General features: G+C 49.2%; 2 protein-coding genes and 1 pseudogene across 2 annotated transcripts; 1 reads left to right on the top strand and 2 right to left on the bottom strand.

The window, feature by feature from the left end:
• Positions 1-1633: 1633 nt before the first annotated feature.
• Positions 1634-3530, top strand: LOC136550915 (RNA-binding protein CP33, chloroplastic-like). Its single transcript, XM_066542498.1, has 4 exons — positions 1634-2130; positions 2232-2333; positions 2473-2769; positions 3134-3530. The coding sequence occupies exons 1-4, from the start codon at positions 1705-1707 to the stop codon at positions 3329-3331; spliced, it is 1023 nt and encodes a 340-aa protein (XP_066398595.1). The 5' UTR covers positions 1634-1704; the 3' UTR covers positions 3332-3530.
• Positions 3531-4461: 931 nt separating this feature from the next.
• LOC136550913 (uncharacterized) lies at positions 4462-5893 on the bottom strand (annotated as a pseudogene).
• Positions 5728-11134, bottom strand: LOC136550914 (uncharacterized). Its single transcript, XM_066542497.1, has 13 exons — positions 10983-11134; positions 10840-10860; positions 10598-10698; positions 10454-10511; positions 10292-10335; positions 10128-10208; positions 9328-9398; positions 9140-9250; positions 8858-8940; positions 8213-8429; positions 7702-7785; positions 6244-7518; positions 5728-6135 (listed from the first exon to the last, which is right to left on the bottom strand). The coding sequence occupies exons 1-12, from the start codon at positions 11008-11010 to the stop codon at positions 7443-7445; spliced, it is 975 nt and encodes a 324-aa protein (XP_066398594.1). The 5' UTR covers positions 11011-11134; the 3' UTR covers positions 5728-6135; positions 6244-7442.
• Positions 11135-19030: the final 7896 nt, after the last annotated feature.

Raw genomic sequence — 19030 nt, 5'->3', positions numbered from 1 at the left:
GTCCTCAGAGTACGTATATATCAATTTTTTATTTATTTTTAAATGAATATATATATATATTAATATTTTTCCTTTTATTTCAAATACAAGACTGAATGGTTGAAACAAAGGGTCATGCAAAAAGACTATCTGAAAGTAGTTCAAAAGTCAATAGCAGGATTTCTTCTAGAAAAAATGTTAAATCCCAACGGCGAGTTCTACTTTGATCCTAAGGAATAAATGATATAAATTAAATGTTTATTGATATCGTTATTTTCGAGAACAAGATTATGAAAGTGTTGTATATATACATATATATCTATAATATATATAGTTTCATACTTTATTCGAATATAATAATGCTCGAGATAAGAATTAGATGTAATTATATGCGTGCGTGTATTTATATTAGCAGCGTAGAATACGTACATAAAAACATATTATATATTAAACAAATATGTGTAACTGAACTAAAAACAAATTAAACAAAAAAAAGAAAAAGAAAAGGAACATTTAGTCCCGGTTAGGGTTACCAACCGAGACTAAAGGGTGCAGCCACGTCTGCTTGGCTGAAGGGCCTTTAGTCCTGATTGGTAACATGAACCGGGACTAAAGGTCCCTCTTTAGTTCTGGCTCGATAACCCAGTACTGAAGATTCCACTTTTAGTCCCAGGATCATTATCCCGATACAGTAACCAGTACTAAAGGCCCCGGAACAACAAGGTCCATCACGTAGTAGTGAGCCTCGCTCAAAATTGCCTCGGCCACTGCCTTCTGCACCTTGAGATACGCCTCCTGCATCATCATAAGCTTCAACACCTGCACAACCACGGGTGAGCCTCCACCCCGCCGTGTAAGGCGCCGGCGCCGGGAGCGATGAGGTCGAGCGTGTGCGCGCACTCGCCGGCGTTCTCCTCCATGCACTTCTTGAGGCTGTCCGCGGCGTCAAGGCAGGGAAGCGGCTGTGTCGTCGTCGTCGGCGTACAGAGCCGTCCTTCACCGCCGCCGCCACGCACTCCACGAGCGCCATGAAGGCGTCGTTGCAGCCCCCTGACGCCATTGCCGCTGTCTGCTGCGATCTCTTTTTTTTTAAGACTGTTTTCTTTGATTGCTTGTTGGCTGGTTCCTTACCATATATATATGGGCCCGTTTGGCTAGTCGGATCAGTTCCAATTCGAGTTGGAAACCAGAGAAACGCCGCCAAACGAGTTATCGAGATCAAGACTCGGAACTGGAACGTTCCAGGTTTTCTAGGTAAGCACCAGAAACGGCTAGGACCTAGTTTTTCACGATTCTGATTCTCAGTCTACCTACTTCATAATATTGATTTGCCAAAAAAAATAAGTGGAATAAATTAAATTTTGTTCAAGTTCTTCTTCACCAACAAGAAGTTTTGAATTTTTTAAGCATATTTTCATTTATATATTTTTTATGAATCAGAATTCAGCATACTAGTCAAACAATCTCATAAAGTGATTCTAATTCATCTCCCTTACCAACAGCCCCGTACTATGATGCTACTAGTCCTGCCGCCCTACGAGATGGGCCCATCAATTCGCGTTTCAGGCCTACAGAATCATGGGCCGCTCGGCCCAGCGGCCCATCAGATAGCGGATAAGAAGAGGAAACTTAGATATTTATCGGCGGCGAGAAGTTGCACTGCCAGTCTGCCACCGCCACTGGACTTGTGCTCCCTCCGCTCCGGCCCTTCTCGCTTCTCCGGCCATGGCCGCCGCCGTGACAGCCACCTTCCGCACCCTGCTCCAACACGTGGCGGCTAGTGGCGCCCCCGTTCCGCTTCCCAGCGTCCGGTTCCAGAGCCTGCAGCGCCACCGCGTGGGCCTCCGCCTCCTCGCGACCCCGCGTGGGCGCCCTGTCCTACTCCCGCCCGTCGCCGCCGCAGCCGGCGAGGAATTCTCTTCCGACGGAGAGGATTTCACCGGCGACGACAGCGAGGAGTTCTTCGATGAGGAAGAGGGCTCCGAGCCGGAGGACGAAGCCGAGGCCCCGCGCGCCTACTCGCCGCCACGAAGCCGCCCGACGCGCGGCGACGAACCCGGCCGGCTCTTCGTCGGCAACCTGCCCTACACTTATACCTCCGAGGAACTCGCCCAGGTCTTCGCTGAGGCAGGCAGGGTCGACGACGCGCAGGTACCCGTATCGATCCCAACCAAAATCCCTTCTTGGTCTGCCTCCTGGAACAATTGCTGAACAGTATCATCATTCATGCTTGACGGTTCCAATTGCTGCAGATAATCTATGACAAGGTCACCAACAGGAGCCGGGGCTTCGCCTTCGTCACCATGGCCACCGCTGAGGAGGCAGCCAAGGCCATCCAGATGTTCGACGGCGCCGTAAGTACCACACCGGCCAATTTGATCAGTCGTCCTTTCTCAGTTCACAGAATTGGTGTCTTGCTCTTGCCCATGAATGTGCAAGTGTGTGCTCTGACTCTGACATGATCTTGGCACATTTATCTTCAAACAAATGCAGCTGCTGGGAGGGAGGACGGCTAGGGTGAACTACCCAGAGGTTCCGCGAGGCGGGGAGAGGAGAACGGTCACCATGGCTGGCCGTAGGCGTGACGATGGCACATACAAGATTTATGCCGGCAACCTGGGGTGGGGAGTGCGTGCCGACACATTGAGGAATGTGTTTGAGGGTAAGGCCGGCTTGCTTGACGCCAGGGTCATCTTTGAGCGTGACACTGGCCGCTCCAGAGGGTTCGGGTTCATCTCCTTCAGAACTGCAGAGGATGCACAGGCTGCATTGGAGGCTTTGGATGGAGTGGTATGTTCTGTCTTCATCTAGGGCAATGTTGTTCTGTGCCCATTACATCTCTTTATTAGTAGTAGATATATGCAAATGCCAACTGATGCAGTAGCATTGCTATGTGTGGCCTGTGGGTACTTCTAATTGAATCATCAAATTATAGCACACAAGGTAAGCTAATATATGAATTTCTCAGTGTGAAATAATGATGGGCTGGACTGGACAGTGTCTAGTTCATAGTTGCTTATTGCACTTCGTCCAAGTAGCATGTGAATAAGTGAATTGTGATTTACTTGAGTGTATACCTTCATAGTTCACATTACTTGAGTCACCATGGTCTTGTTGTAGCAGTGGTTAACATGGTTATGGAATGGCAATGCAGGAACTGGAAGGGAGGCCGCTTCGCCTTAGTCTGGCGGAACAGAATCCACCACCTGGTTCCCCACCTAGTACTACGCAGGCACAGCAGGAAGAAACCGATTCAGGCACATCTGATGCAGAGGCTGAAGCAGCCAGTTCTTCAGAATTATCTGAAACAGAGTTGGACGATAGCAACTTGCAGACAGCTGCAACTTACTAATAAGCAGGAGCCACGGGTTATATATGTGTTGTAATGACTTCTAAGTTCTGCCATTCAAGTCCAAGGAGTACTGATAGGAGCAAAAATTTTGACACAAGTGATGCTGTAGTGAGGATTCAGCATTGAGGGAATTCACTGTGAGTCATTAAAAAAGATCGCAATTCTCTATGAGCCACTGAAAAAGTTCGGCGGACTTCTACGCCACTGCTCCAACTTTTTTTTTTTTGCCCTCCGTGCCAATGCCGTCAGATTGGGCTCTAACGGTGTCAAACTGCAGGTGTGAAAAGTCAAAAATACCCTTAGCTCTAAATATGCCATTAATTTTTTTCGTATCTTAACGACTTTAAATAGAAAAACTCAAAACTAGAAAGTTATAGATCTTGTCGAGATCTATAATTTTCATATAAAAATTATCTTCATTTAATACCGCAAAAAAGATATGATTTTTCTAAGATATATTAATCATATCAAATCATATATTTTTGCGGAATTAAATAAAGATAATTTTTATATAAAAACTATAGATCTCGACGAGATCTATAACTTTCTAGTTTTGAGTTTTTTTATTTGAAGTCGTTAAGATGCTTAAAAAAATTAATGACATATTTAGACCTAAGGGTATTTTTAATTTTTCACAACTACAGTTTGACAACGTTAGAGCCCAATCTAACATCAGTGGCATGGAGGGTAAAAAAAAATTAGAACAGTAGCGCTGAAGTTCGCCTGAACTTTTTCAATGACTCACAAGGAATTACAATCTTTTATAATGGCTTAGAAGGAATTCACTCTTCAGCATTTGAGCTATAAATCTGATAGAATGCCGCATTTGTGTAATGAGTTCTGCAAAATATGATCTGAATTGTAATTGCGTAGCCTTCCGCTTACTGTAAACTGATCCTTTTCAAATGTTCTATTTTGATAGTGTCTAGTCAACTCATAGGTTTTATTTGATAGGCCATTTTTCAAATGAACTGGAGCAATATAAGAGGTATAAACTATTTTCAATTGACATTTGAAAGATGTAATGAATTGAAGTTGTAGCTCTATTTTGTGCAAACTCGGTAAAAAGAACAGTTTAGGGAGTGTTCGGCTGCCATTATCAGTGGCGAAGCCAGAATTTCATAGCTGGGTATTCCGTGTACATAAAAATTTCGATAAAAATGTGCAATAGTAATAAGCAAAGTACAATCTCTAAATATAGTGGCATAGTGCCATTGTCTAATAATTAAGAAAGATTACAAAACATCAAAGCTACTAAAATAAAACTCTACGGTCCCCTTTTTGAAATTGATTAATAATATCATCATCTTTCACTTGACTGAAGAATTCCCTCTCAATAAATGTGACCAAGCAATTGTTCAAATATTCATCACCCATTTTATTCCTTTGCTTGTTCTTCACATAATTCATCGTGGAAAATACTCTTTCAACACTAGCAGTGGCTACGGGAAGAATTAGCACCAACTTAAGAAGCTTGTAGACAACATAATATTGCTCATATCTTTTTGTGCTAACAAGCATAACTGAAAGCTCACATAGGTTCTTCAAATTTTTAAACCTTTCATCTCTACGCACATGACAAATGTACATAGTGAGCTGATATGGAAGTTTTGACAATTCATCAGTTGTGAAATCCTTAGGATAAAACTTTGTAGCAAGTCTAACCAACTTCTCTTGATCATAAGCAGCAAATAAATCAAGTGGACTGAAAGCTGCCATGCAAGAAAGTAGTTCTGTGTTTACCTCATCAAATCTGTCGTTCAGCTCTCGAAGTTGCCTATCAATGATACTCACAAACATATCAACATGGTAGCGATGATAATTTATTGCGCCATTATAGAACCCTCTTTTAGGTCTCCCAACAGGATAGTAAGAACCCTCCATGTCAGCAACTTTGATCTTGTGCTTTATACAAAAAGAAGTTACTTTTTCAAGAAAACCCGTCCATCCACTATCTTCCCGCAAGCACTACAAATGAAACTTTGTAAGATCAACAAGCTCCATAGCATTGACAATATCTTGATCTTTCTTTTGCAAAGCTCTACTCAAGTCCTCGGTATAACCAAATATTTCTTGCATCAAGTGTGCCATGAATACAAACTCAAATGACCGAAATGATGTCAACATAGTCATAGCTGCTTGGGCCTCCGCTGTAGTATACTCTTTTCCAATCTTGATCAGAACACGCCTTATTGCAGGATACATAGAGATAACATGATTCACGGTTTTGTAGTGAGAGCCCCAACGAGTATCACATGGCCTCCCCAAACCCATTTCTTGATTCAAACCCCTCCCAGTTTCTACTTCCTCCAAGTCCAATCCATCAATTAGTTCCTCAGCTTGAGCTATTCGAAGCATTCTCATCTTTTTACATGAATTGCCAAAAACATTTAACAAGATAGCAAGCTGTCCAAAAAACCAAGTGCAATCCCCACTCTCCTTAGCAACATCAACAAGAGTTAATTGCAGCTGATGAGCAAAGCAATGAACATGATAAGCATAGGGAGACTCATCCATAATTAGTTTCTTCAGCCCATTAGCATTACCTTTCATATTGCTAGCTCCATCGTATCCTTGCCCACGAATCATTGCAAAACTCAAATTGTACTTCATAAGCATATGCTCCACTGCAGTTTTAAGTGTCATAGCAGTAGTATCTTCAACATGGGCAATTCCAAGAAATCTGACAACCGCCTGTCCTTTCTTATCAACATAACGCAAGCAAACAGCTAGCTGTTCATTCTGGTACAACAATCTATGATACAAGAATCCAATGCAAATATGCTAGCACTCTTCTTCTTCATCTATGATATAAGAATCCAATGCAAAAAAATTAGAAAACGAAAAAATCCTAAATTTTAACTCTGAAGAATGGATCTGACACTGCTGTGCTACGAAGCTACTGTGCTCACCTTGCTTCAACTTCAACGGCTCCGGAGCCGAAGCCGAATACAAAACTTGCTTCAACTTTAGAAGGCCAAATACAAAACTCCTGCACAAAGCAATTTCACACGCATATGGCAATCCAATCAAGACCCTCTAGTAACAAAAGGGAATGTGTGTTGCATCTGACTCTCAGTCATGAGCCTATTATATAGCACTATAAAAGCACAATTGGTTAAGTTGGCAACTTTCTTCTAACAAATAGAATCTTAGCACCTAACTGACAGCTAGACGGGACATTATTAGGTCAGACAAATAACATTCCCATTGGGCCGCCGTCATGAAGCTAATGAAAAGCATTATCAAACATGGAGTCACACGCAAATGTTCTTCGTCAGACAAGATTCCTAGGGAGCAGTTTTACCTAAGCAGATGTGCCCGTTGCTGTAAATGTGTGGATGCATTGGCGCCGGATTGAGAAAAATGACCTGGAAGCCGGAGCCGGCGGAGCGCCGGGCTCGCCGCCGCCCTCCGGTCGCCGCCTGCCCGCCTCTCCGCTCTCCGGCACTGCTCTCCGAAGCCGGGACGCTAGGGCTGGACGCAGCTGCGCAGGTCACGCTCGTCGCTCGACCGAACCGCTCGCGCAGCGCCGCAGGGCAAGGGAAACTGGGGAAGGGGCGACGGCAGAGGGGGATGCGCCGAGGTGCGCTGCGAGTTGGTGCGAATGTGCGATGCGAATTGGGAGCGGCTCAGCGGCAGCCTGCAGCCAGGAAACCGATGCGAGCTTGTTTTTACTTTGGTGGGCTGACAGTTGCTGCTTTCTGTTGGGCTTTGGGGAGTTTGGGCCAGATTTGCAACATGTATATATATGTATTTATGTATTTATATATGTATTTATGTTTGTTTCTAAAATCTTGGGTATTCCGTGGAATACAGGGGAATACCCCCAGCGCCGCCACTGGCCATTATAAGCCAGCTTAAGCCATGGTACATTATTTTTCTTTCACAACAAATCAGCTGTACAAATCAGCACAAGCGGCTTTACGAGTAGCCGAACAGAACAGAGCGCGCCTGACATGTCATCAGGTTTGGGACGGCACAATTGGCAGTGACGACAAAAGTATAGCAGACCAAAAAATATTTCATGGGCATATTGGAAGTTGTAACATGAAAGCATGAAACTAAACATCAATCAAAAGGAAATATTTAAAAAAACATCACTCTGCCATCAGCTATCCTGGACGGTAGTACCACTCTCAAGCTGTGCATTCGCAGATGCATCAATATCCTGAGGAAAGAAGAGCCTGCAAGGTTGGCAGATCCATAAATCACGTATTCACATCAATTAAAAGATGACTAAGGAACACCACAGAGCTAGAGCTTGAAATAAGCAACATGATATATCCATAAGCAATAGGGGAACATGGGTTGTTTCTAGTTACTAATAACCAGTGGGAAATTCTCAGGTTGGTACAAAGTTATCTTACCTGCATGTGTTGTGGTACAGAGTTCTACTCAGGCCTTCTATGTCAGAAATTCCTTTGCATCCAGCCACTACCTCAAGAACTTGCCTGAAATCGATAGTTATGAGTCAAATTTTCTGGGGGCAAAATTCATGTGCAAATAAAATTTGAGTAACAGATAAGGCTGACGAGTTCAGTTCATAGTACAATAACAGCGGAACAATCATGACTTAGGGAATAAGGCTAATGAAGCACAAAACTGAATTATCAACCCTCAACATCATTGATCAGGATAGAAATATAAATTTCCATGTAAAAAGTATGTTTCTTGTTTAGTCTTTCTACAGAGAAGGGCATGAGTTAAGGTTGGATTACTTTGATGTTTCTACAGAGAAATCATGTAAAAGAATGGAGTACTTGAATGAGAAGCAAATAATCTCTACATAGGAAAGCAGTTGTCATAGTTAAAAACTCAGCAGCCAGTCTACACCGAGCAAGAGAACTTAAGAAATGATGGAAAACTGCTGCAACTTACCTGACTAAACAAGGCTCATTGCGACCTTTTACTGTTGAATCTGGCTCGTACTTTTCTTTCTTCTTGGATGGCCAGACAGATTTTACATACTGGCTTCCAGCATGAGTATTTCTTATGTCACAATATGGAGAATCTGTTTCTATCATCAACCTCTCAACAGGAATGCCTCGTAGAACCTCAAGATTTTCGTTAGTTTTCAGAGAGCAGCCATTAACACCTACAACCATGATTCACAATTATCTGACCCAACTGGGAGATAATTACAACAACAACAAAGCCTTTAAGTCCCAAACAACTGGGAGATAATTAAATAACAAAATATCAAATTCACAGTTGCTTCAGTTATTTAATTGACAATTGAATCAAATGGAAATTTTCAACACAAAACTGAATAACAGAACATCAAATTCTACAGTTGCTTGATTCACAATTACTGAAGCAACTGTAGAATTTGAGATTCTGTTATTTAATTATCTCCCAGTTGACAAAAGGAAATTTTCAACACAGAACTGAATCACAAAGCGGAATTACAACAGAATTTGGAATAGCTTGTTGCAACTACTTAAAGTTAATTGGCTGTCTTTACTCTGAAGTTATCATGTTGCAAGACATGCAGATTTTTATTGCCAGGTAAAGATATTTTACCTATAAACATCTTCTCAAAAGAAAGTAGCCTGTCCCGATCTTCCGCTGAGTCAGTGAAGGAATGTGTAACCCCACCAGGGAATCTGCCAAAGAGAAAAACAGACAGAGATCAGGGAATAGTTATAAAACATAACAAGTGGATTGAAACGTAGGCAACTCCTATGACCAGTGTACTTTCAACTGTTCATTAAAACCTTTCAATTTTTTCATTAAAAAACAGAGAGCGTATCTAGCAGGGCATCATTGAGGAACATCACCTATGGAATACAGATTATATGCTACCTGTGCAAATTTCGTGTCATGATTTCACAGAAGTCTTCACCAGCAGCACGCATGTGAAGAAACATTGGCAGTTTTACTGCTTCAGCCAACTCAAATTGTTTCTCAAAATACCTAATACAAAATAAATCACTCAGAAAATGAATAGATCAAATGCCAATTTGTGTGCATATGAGAACAAGACTATATACTTCTTTTGCACATCTGCTGGACAGAAGTGAAGTCTGTCATAATCCAAACCACATTCACCAACGGCAACGACCTAAAGAAATTGGAACCCATGTAAGATTGCAAGTGTTTTTTTCCCTGGGGAGGAGGGTAGGGAGTGGGGACAGAAATAACCACCGAGTGGCTCATTACAAAAAGATCATATCTTCATATTTCAAAACTTAAAGACCGGTTCAAATATCTGTGCATGTCCTTTTGATGAAACTGTCGATTGACAAGTAAATCATTGCACACTATATATTTCGCAAGCACAGATCAGGGTAAGGGTGTGTTTGCACCCCAACCCTCTTGATCTATACTTCGTTCTTGTTTCTGTTTCTCAAATACGCATGCACTGTTCATAATTTGCATTAAGAAGAAAATAGCATAGATTACAAATACACCCAAGTAGCCAACACCAGCACTTCGTGCTTATAGAATCAAAGTTCTTGTTTACTACCACTAGAACTGATTTAGCTCTTTTTTCTTTTACATATTTATGATGTCCAATTTCTTGTGGCTCTAGATGGGTTTCATCTCTAGCCTAATCCAACTTGCTTAGGACAAAAAGGCCTATTGTTGTTTCAGGGTCATGTGAACTTTGTGTTAGATCATTGATTTATATAGCATTGTTTAAGTAAGAACCTGTGAGAACATTCAATAGCTCCAATCCTAACACATGACTGAATAACTGTCCCTAGCAATCTATCAATACTCTAGGATACAAGAAAACAATAGTCACACCACTTTTTGCCTGCTGGGAAACAATATAACCATACACAACCTTGCCTTTCTCTATCCCCTCCTTCGCTAGAGCCAGCAGTGCCTGAAAATGACCCTCGGGGTCTCCACTCTCCTCGAACTCCTAACCATCCAAAATGCACCGGATCAGGAAACAACAGAACCACAAACAACAATAGCAAATACCAATCGAAAAATCCCAGCTACCCCGCATCTCGTCGGGTGCACGCCCACAGTGCAGAACAGCCTCCCTGCATTGCACACACACAAGACAGCTTCTCAGGAGCATTTCACCGAACACCTTACAAGCACCACCAAGCACAGCAGCAGTCAACGAACCAGAGCGAGCAGGCGATCAGCTGAGCTTACCGTCGGTCTCGGCGATCTCCAACGCCTCCCTGGACTCTTTCAGGGAGCCTCCGGTGACCTGCCTCCCCACCAAAACCAGGAAGGCAAGAAATTAATTACCAGGAAACCGAGGAGAGTCAAGAAGGGGCGAGAAGACATGCTTACAATGATGCGGTCGACGCCGGCAGCCCACGCGCGCGCAAGTACGGCCGGGATGTCAGCGGCATGGCACTGCTTGCCGTGGTAGATGCCCTTGAACATGCCATCTTCACGGCAGTAGCAGCAAACAGCCCGTACGGCGCGTGCCGCGCGGGGGAAAAAGAGAGAGGCGCAACAATCAGCCAACCAGTTGTGAGGCAAGCTCTAAGAAAAGAGCAAAATGGAGGATATTTGGAAGCATGAGTTACCAGTGAAGTTGACTGCGATGTCTGGTGCGGGGGTCGCCGCGGCCGGAGACGGGGAGGAAGGTCGGTGAAGGCAGAGGGTCAGTCCGGGTTAGAGAGGGGACGATACAGGACAGTGCGGTGGGAGAGGGAGCGGAGGAACTTGCCGATGAGCTTGACGGCGGTGGACGCCATGGCCGCGGAGGCGGAGCGCACGGAGGGCGGAGATGGAGCCAATCGGAGTCTGAAAAAGGCAAAATCAATGGAGTTTTTTTTTTACTAAATATGCCCCGTTGCAACGGGATCTGTTGCTCTTGTTTTCTGGACAGGTTCGAACTCATCCAGTTCATTCATGGTCATTGTCTCGGGATTTGTTTGATTGGAATTCATTTGGTTGGTTTTCTATGGCCCTGTTCGCTTGTCTGAATTCTGGAGGAATTTAAATGGTTTGGAGTAATATTGGAGGAATTTGTGAGAGAAAAACACTATTTCAGATAAAAAAATAAACAAGTCAAGCCGAGTTTAAGGGCACGCGAACGGGGCCATTCCTACTCATGTTTGCTGGATGGACCGACTTCTACCCGATCTAATCAATCCATCACCCTCGTGGGTTGGTTTCAGTCGGGCTTACTCAATCAGGCAATAGTATTTTTGTCGGGTTCATAAACCCGGGTCCCTCGGGGACCGCTTCCACGCCAGGACTCGGCCCAGAAGAACGGCCTTTTATTCTTCTGGATTGGCCCAAAAATTTGAACTCAACAGACCGGAGCACTCGCTTCAGGCCTAGGCCGCCTTCGGCCCATCTCTTCGACCGGAGCACTAGCTCAGGCTCAGGCCAACTCCGAACGGCCTCTCCGATCGGAGCGCTAGCGTCATACCTCGGCCGCCTCCACACGGCCTCCACTCGGAAAGCCTGATCCGAGGACCGCCTCCGACTCCGACTCCGTGTCTCCGACCGAGATTCATAGAAAACCATGCTCATCGCTATTCTCCGACTGGGGACCATCCGACCAGGGACGCTCGCTCGGAAAGAATCAGAAGGCGTGCGAAGAAAGGCAAGGCATGGCTCACAAGTCAAAACCACTGTACCAGGGACCATACCCTGTACGAAGCAGTGCTCTGCAGCCACCCTAACACAAAGTATTGTAGGGGCCGCTAAAAACTCTCATATGGTAAGCCCCCTCCGCGTGTCTTTGGACACCGATTGCGGTATGGGCTCCAGGATCTGCCATACCGAGTGAACATAGCGCGGCTCCTCACATGCCACCAGGCATCCAGAAGTGTTTGCAGGTACCAGCGTCCATCCTTTCTGAAGAAGATATCTCGACCCCCCGTGCACATCTGACATCCTACAGCGACATCGACAGTATTGGGAGGCTTCAACCATTATCCAGTTTTCATCACCGTATGCAGCAAGGCTTAGAAATATCTGTACTCTCTCCCTCTCACCTGTAAAAGCCATCCCCTTCATCTATAAAAGGAGATGCGCTCCCTCCAACCAGGGGAGATCAACTTCTTCAAACTCAGACTCACTAGATCGACATCAACACTCCCAACCGCAAGACCACCTAGTTTCGACCACGACCCTTCCGGTCGGAGCCGACCGAACCTCTTGTACACCCCCTCCTTTCTTCTTTTCGTTTGTACCCCCACTACAGACTTCGAGCACCTGGGCTCAGGAATAAAATCGCCGACCGACCCCGACTGGACGTAGGGCACGTTGCCTGAACCAGTATAAATCATGTGTCATTGAGTGCTAGGCCACCTCCGATCACAACGTACAACAAAACTATAAATATTTACTAGTTGGTCACTTTCTGCACCGACAGTTGGCGCCGTCCGTGGGGAAGACGCTGTACGTTCAACACCTTTTGGTCATCGAATGGCCCATTTTTCCACCACTCCCGCCGTGGCGGGCTCCGACGATACGATTCGTTTCGGCTCGCTAGAGTTCCCCGCAGTCTCGCCCACCAGGATGCGGGTTCCACCCGTCTTCGAGCCATTCCAGGCCTTTCGCTTCAGGAGCCTGGACTTCATCACCGACCGGCTCGGCATACTCCACCTCCACGAGGAGGCTCGCGACCCGGCACCCATCGAAGGAACGTCCTCCATTGACTCCAGGATGCGCGACTTCAACGGCGTGGCATCTGCGCTTCATTTCGAGCAAACTCTCTGCTCAAACCCCGCTCCACCATACGGCCGGTTCCCCTATGGCCTTGCGTCTTCCGCGGACGCATACGCCCGGGGACTCCAAAAGGTGCTGGCACTGCACCCTCTCACGTCTGAGTTCGTGGGGATGGCGAGCTATGCTCCCACCTATTTCCTTGACATTATGGATGACGACGTCGGGAGTGACGGCTCCAGCATCAACGACGTGGTGCCTAGCCACCGTCGGTCCTAGGAGTACGCTGCGGCAAATGCCCCGGAACGATCGCTAGGGGTAACGGAGTCCTTCTGGACCCACGCCCCACCAGGCCCCCATGCGGGGACCCCCGAGCTCACACGTGAGCACGGGGAGGATCTACGACGACAGTGGCCGCATCAGCCACCAACTGCACCAACGCGCTTAGCGCACCACACTATGCCCCGTGCGCATAGACCAGCGAGCGGCGCTCGGGGTCACACCCGTCAGCCCCAGCGCAACGCTCCGGTTTGGGGGACCAACCCCCCACAGTTCGCTCGGGCCAGCCAGAACGTTGTCGCCGCGGTAATACTCCTGCGTGACCTGCCCGAGCCAAACGACCCCCGTGGACGAGTAATCCACTAGAACCTCCGGGCATTGTTGGAGACCGCCGCCGTTCAATAAGCACAGTGCTCCGTATCACGACGCCGACTCGCGACCTCGCTCCCTGTCCAGGGAACAAGGACGCAGCAGATAGGGCACCACACCCTATCATCGCCACAACCACCGATTACAGCACAAGAAGCCACAATCGCTCCTCGTCTTGACTTGACGACCGCCCCGTGCTGATCGCCCATCTACACGCGGCTCGGGCCAAACCAAGATGCGCGCAGCGTCAACCGGAGTTCCAGCCCTGACAGCCTAGAACCACGGACCTTTGTCCAACACCTCCAGCAAGTGCCTTTTCTATTGCGCTTCAACGAGGGCCGCAACAAAGGTAAGGCCAAGCACCAAGATCAAGACGAGGGCCCCTCCACACAGAGGGGAAAGAAGAACAGAAAGGATCGTCGCCGATCAGCCAACTCCGCATTGGCCGCCATGGTAGATTACACGAGCACTTAGCCCCAGCAAGACCCTCCGGACCACTTTCATGAGCTCATGGAGAGCCCGTGCACCAACCACAACTATCTCATCAACCATCTCTACAAGGACTACCAGCTCCTCAGGCGCCTGCTGAGGTAGGCTGGCAGGCCAAAGGAGGAAGAAGACGGGAAGCACCAACTGAAGGGCAACGATGACGCTCACTCCAAGGACCTTGGAACAGCTATGTCTTTTCTTCTTTTCCTAAGTTTCAGTCTTACCTTACTTAGCGAACGCTCCTACAAGAGCACCCCGACCCGAACACTTTTTGGCTCGGGGCGCTCGGGGGCTCTACTACCCCTTTGTTGTTGTTTTTACCTCAAGTACTCTTTTGCTTTTGTATGGAGAAATTCCTTCCTACCCTAAAGAGGGGGTAGTTCGTTCCTTTGTTTTACCTTACGTAACTTTGCTTTAGAACATTCCGACTGATCGTGCCCCGCCTTTTCCTACGGCTACGACCGGCCGAGCCTCGTGGGCCACGCCCCAGGCTCGCAAAGTTGTGTCCTATGGAACAAACAGGCAGGTATGAGATAGAAAGAAATTTAAAATAAAATTATGCTAAGGAAAAACTAAGGAACAAAAGGGAACAAGCTTCCCCGAACGGAGCGACTCCATCACAAGAACAAAAACCAATTGCAGTCATTAAAACACACCATGAAACGTCTTACACGAGGGCTTCCCCACGAACTTAAAACTTCCTACATTTACTAACTACTATTATATTTTTACATGCTACTAGGCCGACCTGACGACATCCGACGACGGTGCAACCGATGAAGGCGCAGGCTGCTCACTTCCCGACGGCACGGCATCCGGCTCGGCCAAAACTAGGGTGACATTCACCTCTGACCCAGGCTCCTCACCATCCGAGAGCTCTGCAGCATCCTCTCCACGCGCGCTTTTGGCCAGGTCTTCACGACGGACGTCCATCACCCACTCGACAGAGACTTGATCTACCACCGACCACGCGTGCGGCATCAAGCGCTCCCCGATCGACTGGATGTCCACCATGCTCATGCCTTCAGCGTATCCGCTACATATGGTGGCGAAGTCTAGGTACGGATGGTGCGTCCCCACCATGGTCAGCACCCCTGACGCTCCGTAGAATAGTCCGGATCTGATAAGATCCTGGACCTCCCTTGGGACCTCCGCCAGCTGGACGGCGGGTGCGCTAGTGCTCGGCGCTGACCCAAAGATCTCCGAAACGACATGCTGGGCAACATTGCGGATCTGGTCAAGATCCCCCTCAAGAGCACGACGCTCCTCATGGGACTTGGCCAGCTCCTCTGTACGCTGGCCAAGCGTCGCCTTGGTCATCTCCAGGTCCCGCTCCAGCACCTCCACTTCTCGTCCAGCTCTGCGAGAAGAGCAACGAGCTCAGAAACAAGCTGAGGGAAAAGCCAACACAACAAAAAACAAAAAGGGGACATACCGACGAGAGAAGCCTCAAGGGTGGAGAGATCCTCTGCTTGTCGAGCCACCTGCTCACGCAGCTAGGCACCTGCTCTCGCAGCCGGGCACTTGCGTCCTCTGTCTCCATCACCCTGGCCCTAGAGCACGCGCATCTCTCGATCCGCCTCTGCCCGGGCCCTCCGCTCCACCTCTAGGGCCTTCTTTGCCGACTCTAGGGTGGCGCGCTTCGGATCAAGGGCCGCCAAGGCCTCCTGAAGTGCCACCTCGATGTTCGCCAGGGACGCCCGCAACTCCGCCTCAGTCTCCGCCTAGCGGGCCCTTGCTGCCTTGAGCCCTTGCTCGGCCACAGTCGCCCGCTCCTCCGCACGCTGCCCCTCCGCCTACGACACGGCCTGCCTGGTCCTGGGACTCGCGGCAAGCGGACTCCGCCCGACTGCTCGAGCTCGGCCATCTGGGCATACTCCGACCGGAGGAAATGGGACTTGCGGGACGACGTCTTCCTTATCTCCTATGAAAGGAAAGCACGCTAAAAACAACCGATAAGGGATTCAGGGGTAAAAGACAAGTACCAGAAACTCACCTCCGCCGCGAGCTGCATGTCGCCCTCAACCAACTGCTGGGCGAACAAAGCCCGCTTCCGAGCGCTTTCAAGCTACGCGGTCAGCTTGGTGAGTTCTGATACTGCGACGTGCCCTTGCCCTCCGAAGATGTCCTAGAGCTAACGCTCCTAGGGAGTCCCAAAGGATGAACCATGCGCTCGCTAGGTGCTCAGGGTAGGGCCACTCTAGGTCACCCTCTGGCACTTCGCCGGAGGACCCAGCCTCCAACCGTGCCACCGCCAAGTCTCGTGGTGACGCCACCGGTCCACCAGAGGTCCCAGCCACCGACTAGACCACCGCTAGGCTCCGCAATGGCACCAACGGCTCCACCATGACATCACTGGTGGGTTGCTGCAATGGCACCGATGGCTCCGCCAGGACATCCGCCTCGTCGTTAGACAAGATCTCCACCACCTCGTCAACCTGGGCCGCCACCAGGCGTCCTGACCCTGGCCCGGCCATGTCTTCCCTCGGCGCCTTCGGCTCCGACGGCAAGGGCGAGCCACGCAACCCTCTACCCGACAAGGCAGGAAGCTCGGTTTCCCTTGCCTCTGCCACGAGAGTCACCACCGACGCCACCGCTGCCATTGGCATTGGGATCACCGCTAACACCGACGCCCTAGCTGCCGCCTCCTCGACAGCCGAGCCGGAGGGCACCATCCCCAGAACGGAAGGTCTTGCCGCCGCGACACGCTGCAGAATGGGCTTCTAGGTCTCCTGCACGGCAGTCGGGGCAATACTCATCCTCGGCATCCCCAAGCCACTGACGGAAGGTATGGGTCAGTCACACTCCAACAAAAAGCTCAGCCAGCAAAAAACCAAAAGAAAACAGAGAAAGACATACCAGGTGGCGAGCGGCACAACTCTGAAGGCCGACCCCGACCTCGATGCGCCTACGCATCGAGAACCACTCCCGAACCGCGACCCATGCTCCTTTACTTCGGTAGGGGGCAAAGTCGTCCCTACTGGCTCCTGCCCGACCTGCGGGTCATCCCGACCCCTGGCTCGAGAATCCTCAATCGGAGCAACAAGTGTAGAATCCTCCGACTGCAACTCACGCAGCACATGTGCCCTGGTCCACCCCTTCGATCGCCTAGCATGCTCGACTACGCCCGCAGCAGGTAGGTCCTCCTCCCGCCGTGAGTCATGTATCGGCACCGGTCCGAGTGACGCGCGAGTGTTAGTCCGCCCCTCAGCAGACCGCCCGCCTTGCTCCACCACGTCCACAACAGGTGGGGCGGGGCCGGCAACGCCGTCAAGAGGCGCCGTGACTGCGTCCGCTTCGACGCCCACTCACCGACGACGTTCGTGCCCGCTGCGTGTTTCCTCAATGAGGGATCCACCGCACGACGCGTGACCACCGGCTCATCACCAGCGGACGACATCGCGGTATCACGGTGCTCTGTCGAGGTCATGATGACCCCCCTCCCCCGCTCTCCTCCTCGTCAGAGAAGACCATATCATCTAGATCTGTAGGATCGTCTGACGTGAGTTCCAACTCGACGTCGCTCCTACGTTCCCCAGCCCTTGTGCGCCTGAATGATCTCCTGCTCCTTCTCCTGCTTCCGCATGATCTCCCTATTCTTCTTCTTCTTTTGAGCCTCGGCCGCCTTCTTCTGAGCGGTCTACCGAGCCATGCCCTCTGGTCCCTTGGGAAGGTGCGGTCGGGACTTATACCTCCCAAGCCCCTATGGAACGAATGAACTAGATCAAAGAAATAGGAAAGAGCAAGAAGAAGCACGAACAAAAACAAGGGAACGCACCAACGTGGACGCGATCGAGCCGTTGAGCGGTATGGGTTTTCTCGCAACCGTCTCCCTAGGCCTTAGCTGCAACACCCGGCCGATGCGACTCCAGACCTCATCATCCGGCAACTCCTCCAACAACGCACGGTTCGGGTCTGACCGGCCGCCGTACTCCCACATCGGCTGTGTCCTCTCCACCAACGGCACAATCCGGCGACGGTAGAGAGTGTAGAACACCCTGCACTCCATCAAGGCCACGCCTCATGAGCTTCCGGAGCTCCTCTTTAATGGCCTCCACCTTGTGCCTCCCTTTACAGCCGCAACCCCATGACTAGCTTTCCCACTCCTCTGGCCTCCTGCCGATAAACACCAAGAACGGCGCCGCCTCTGGGTTCCTGATGTAGAACCACTCCCCGTGCCACCCCCGGTTGGAACTACAGGGGGTGTACATAGGGTACGAACCTCCTGTGCTCGACTTCCTCTAAAGGGCGAAACCCCCCACCGGCACAGCCTCGACCGAGCTCCCCACCGTCAAGGTCCTCCCAGAGAAGAATCATCGGAAGAGGTCCGCGTGCGGCTCCATCCCGAGGAAAGCCTCGCAGGCGGTGACAAAAACTGCTATATGCAACACCCCCAGTCGGATTGAGGTGTTGCAGCTCCAAACCCCACTCATTAAGGAGCCCGCGCGGGAACCAATGTGTGGGGTATCCTAGCTCGCGCTCATGGAAGGTAAGGAAGGACACTACCTCGCCAGGACGAGGTCATGGGAACTCCTCTTCCCCTAGGGACGCTCCAGTGTGCCACCTCCTATGGCGGCAGAAAACCCTTCTTAACAAAAGACTCCAGCACCGACTTTCTCATGGTGGACGACCTCCAATCCGACATCTTGCTCCAGCTTGCAAAAAGGATCAGTAAGTTATCCTCTTCTCCCTTGCTCTCTCCCCCTTCCTTTCCTAGAAACCTCCGCAGCTCTCAGGAACACTTTCGATGAGGAGGAAAAAGAAAGGCAGCGGCGGTAGATGACGAACAGGCAAAAGAACGAGGCGAACACCCTCTCTCTTCTCCTACTTAAAGGAAGAGGGGGCAGCAGTTAGGAAAGGATGTGCCAATCGAGAAGGCGAAGCGGCGGGGTGAGAAACTCTCTCTCTCTCTCCATTTAATGCAGATGGGATGCCCCCTGATCGACGAGACGTGCC

Source organism: Miscanthus floridulus, chromosome 4, assembly GCF_019320115.1.
Source record: "Miscanthus floridulus cultivar M001 chromosome 4, ASM1932011v1, whole genome shotgun sequence".
Taxonomy (NCBI): Eukaryota; Viridiplantae; Streptophyta; class Magnoliopsida; order Poales; family Poaceae; genus Miscanthus; species Miscanthus floridulus.
Note: the sequence above shows the minus strand (reverse complement) of the source record. Positions and strands in the feature narration are given on the sequence as shown.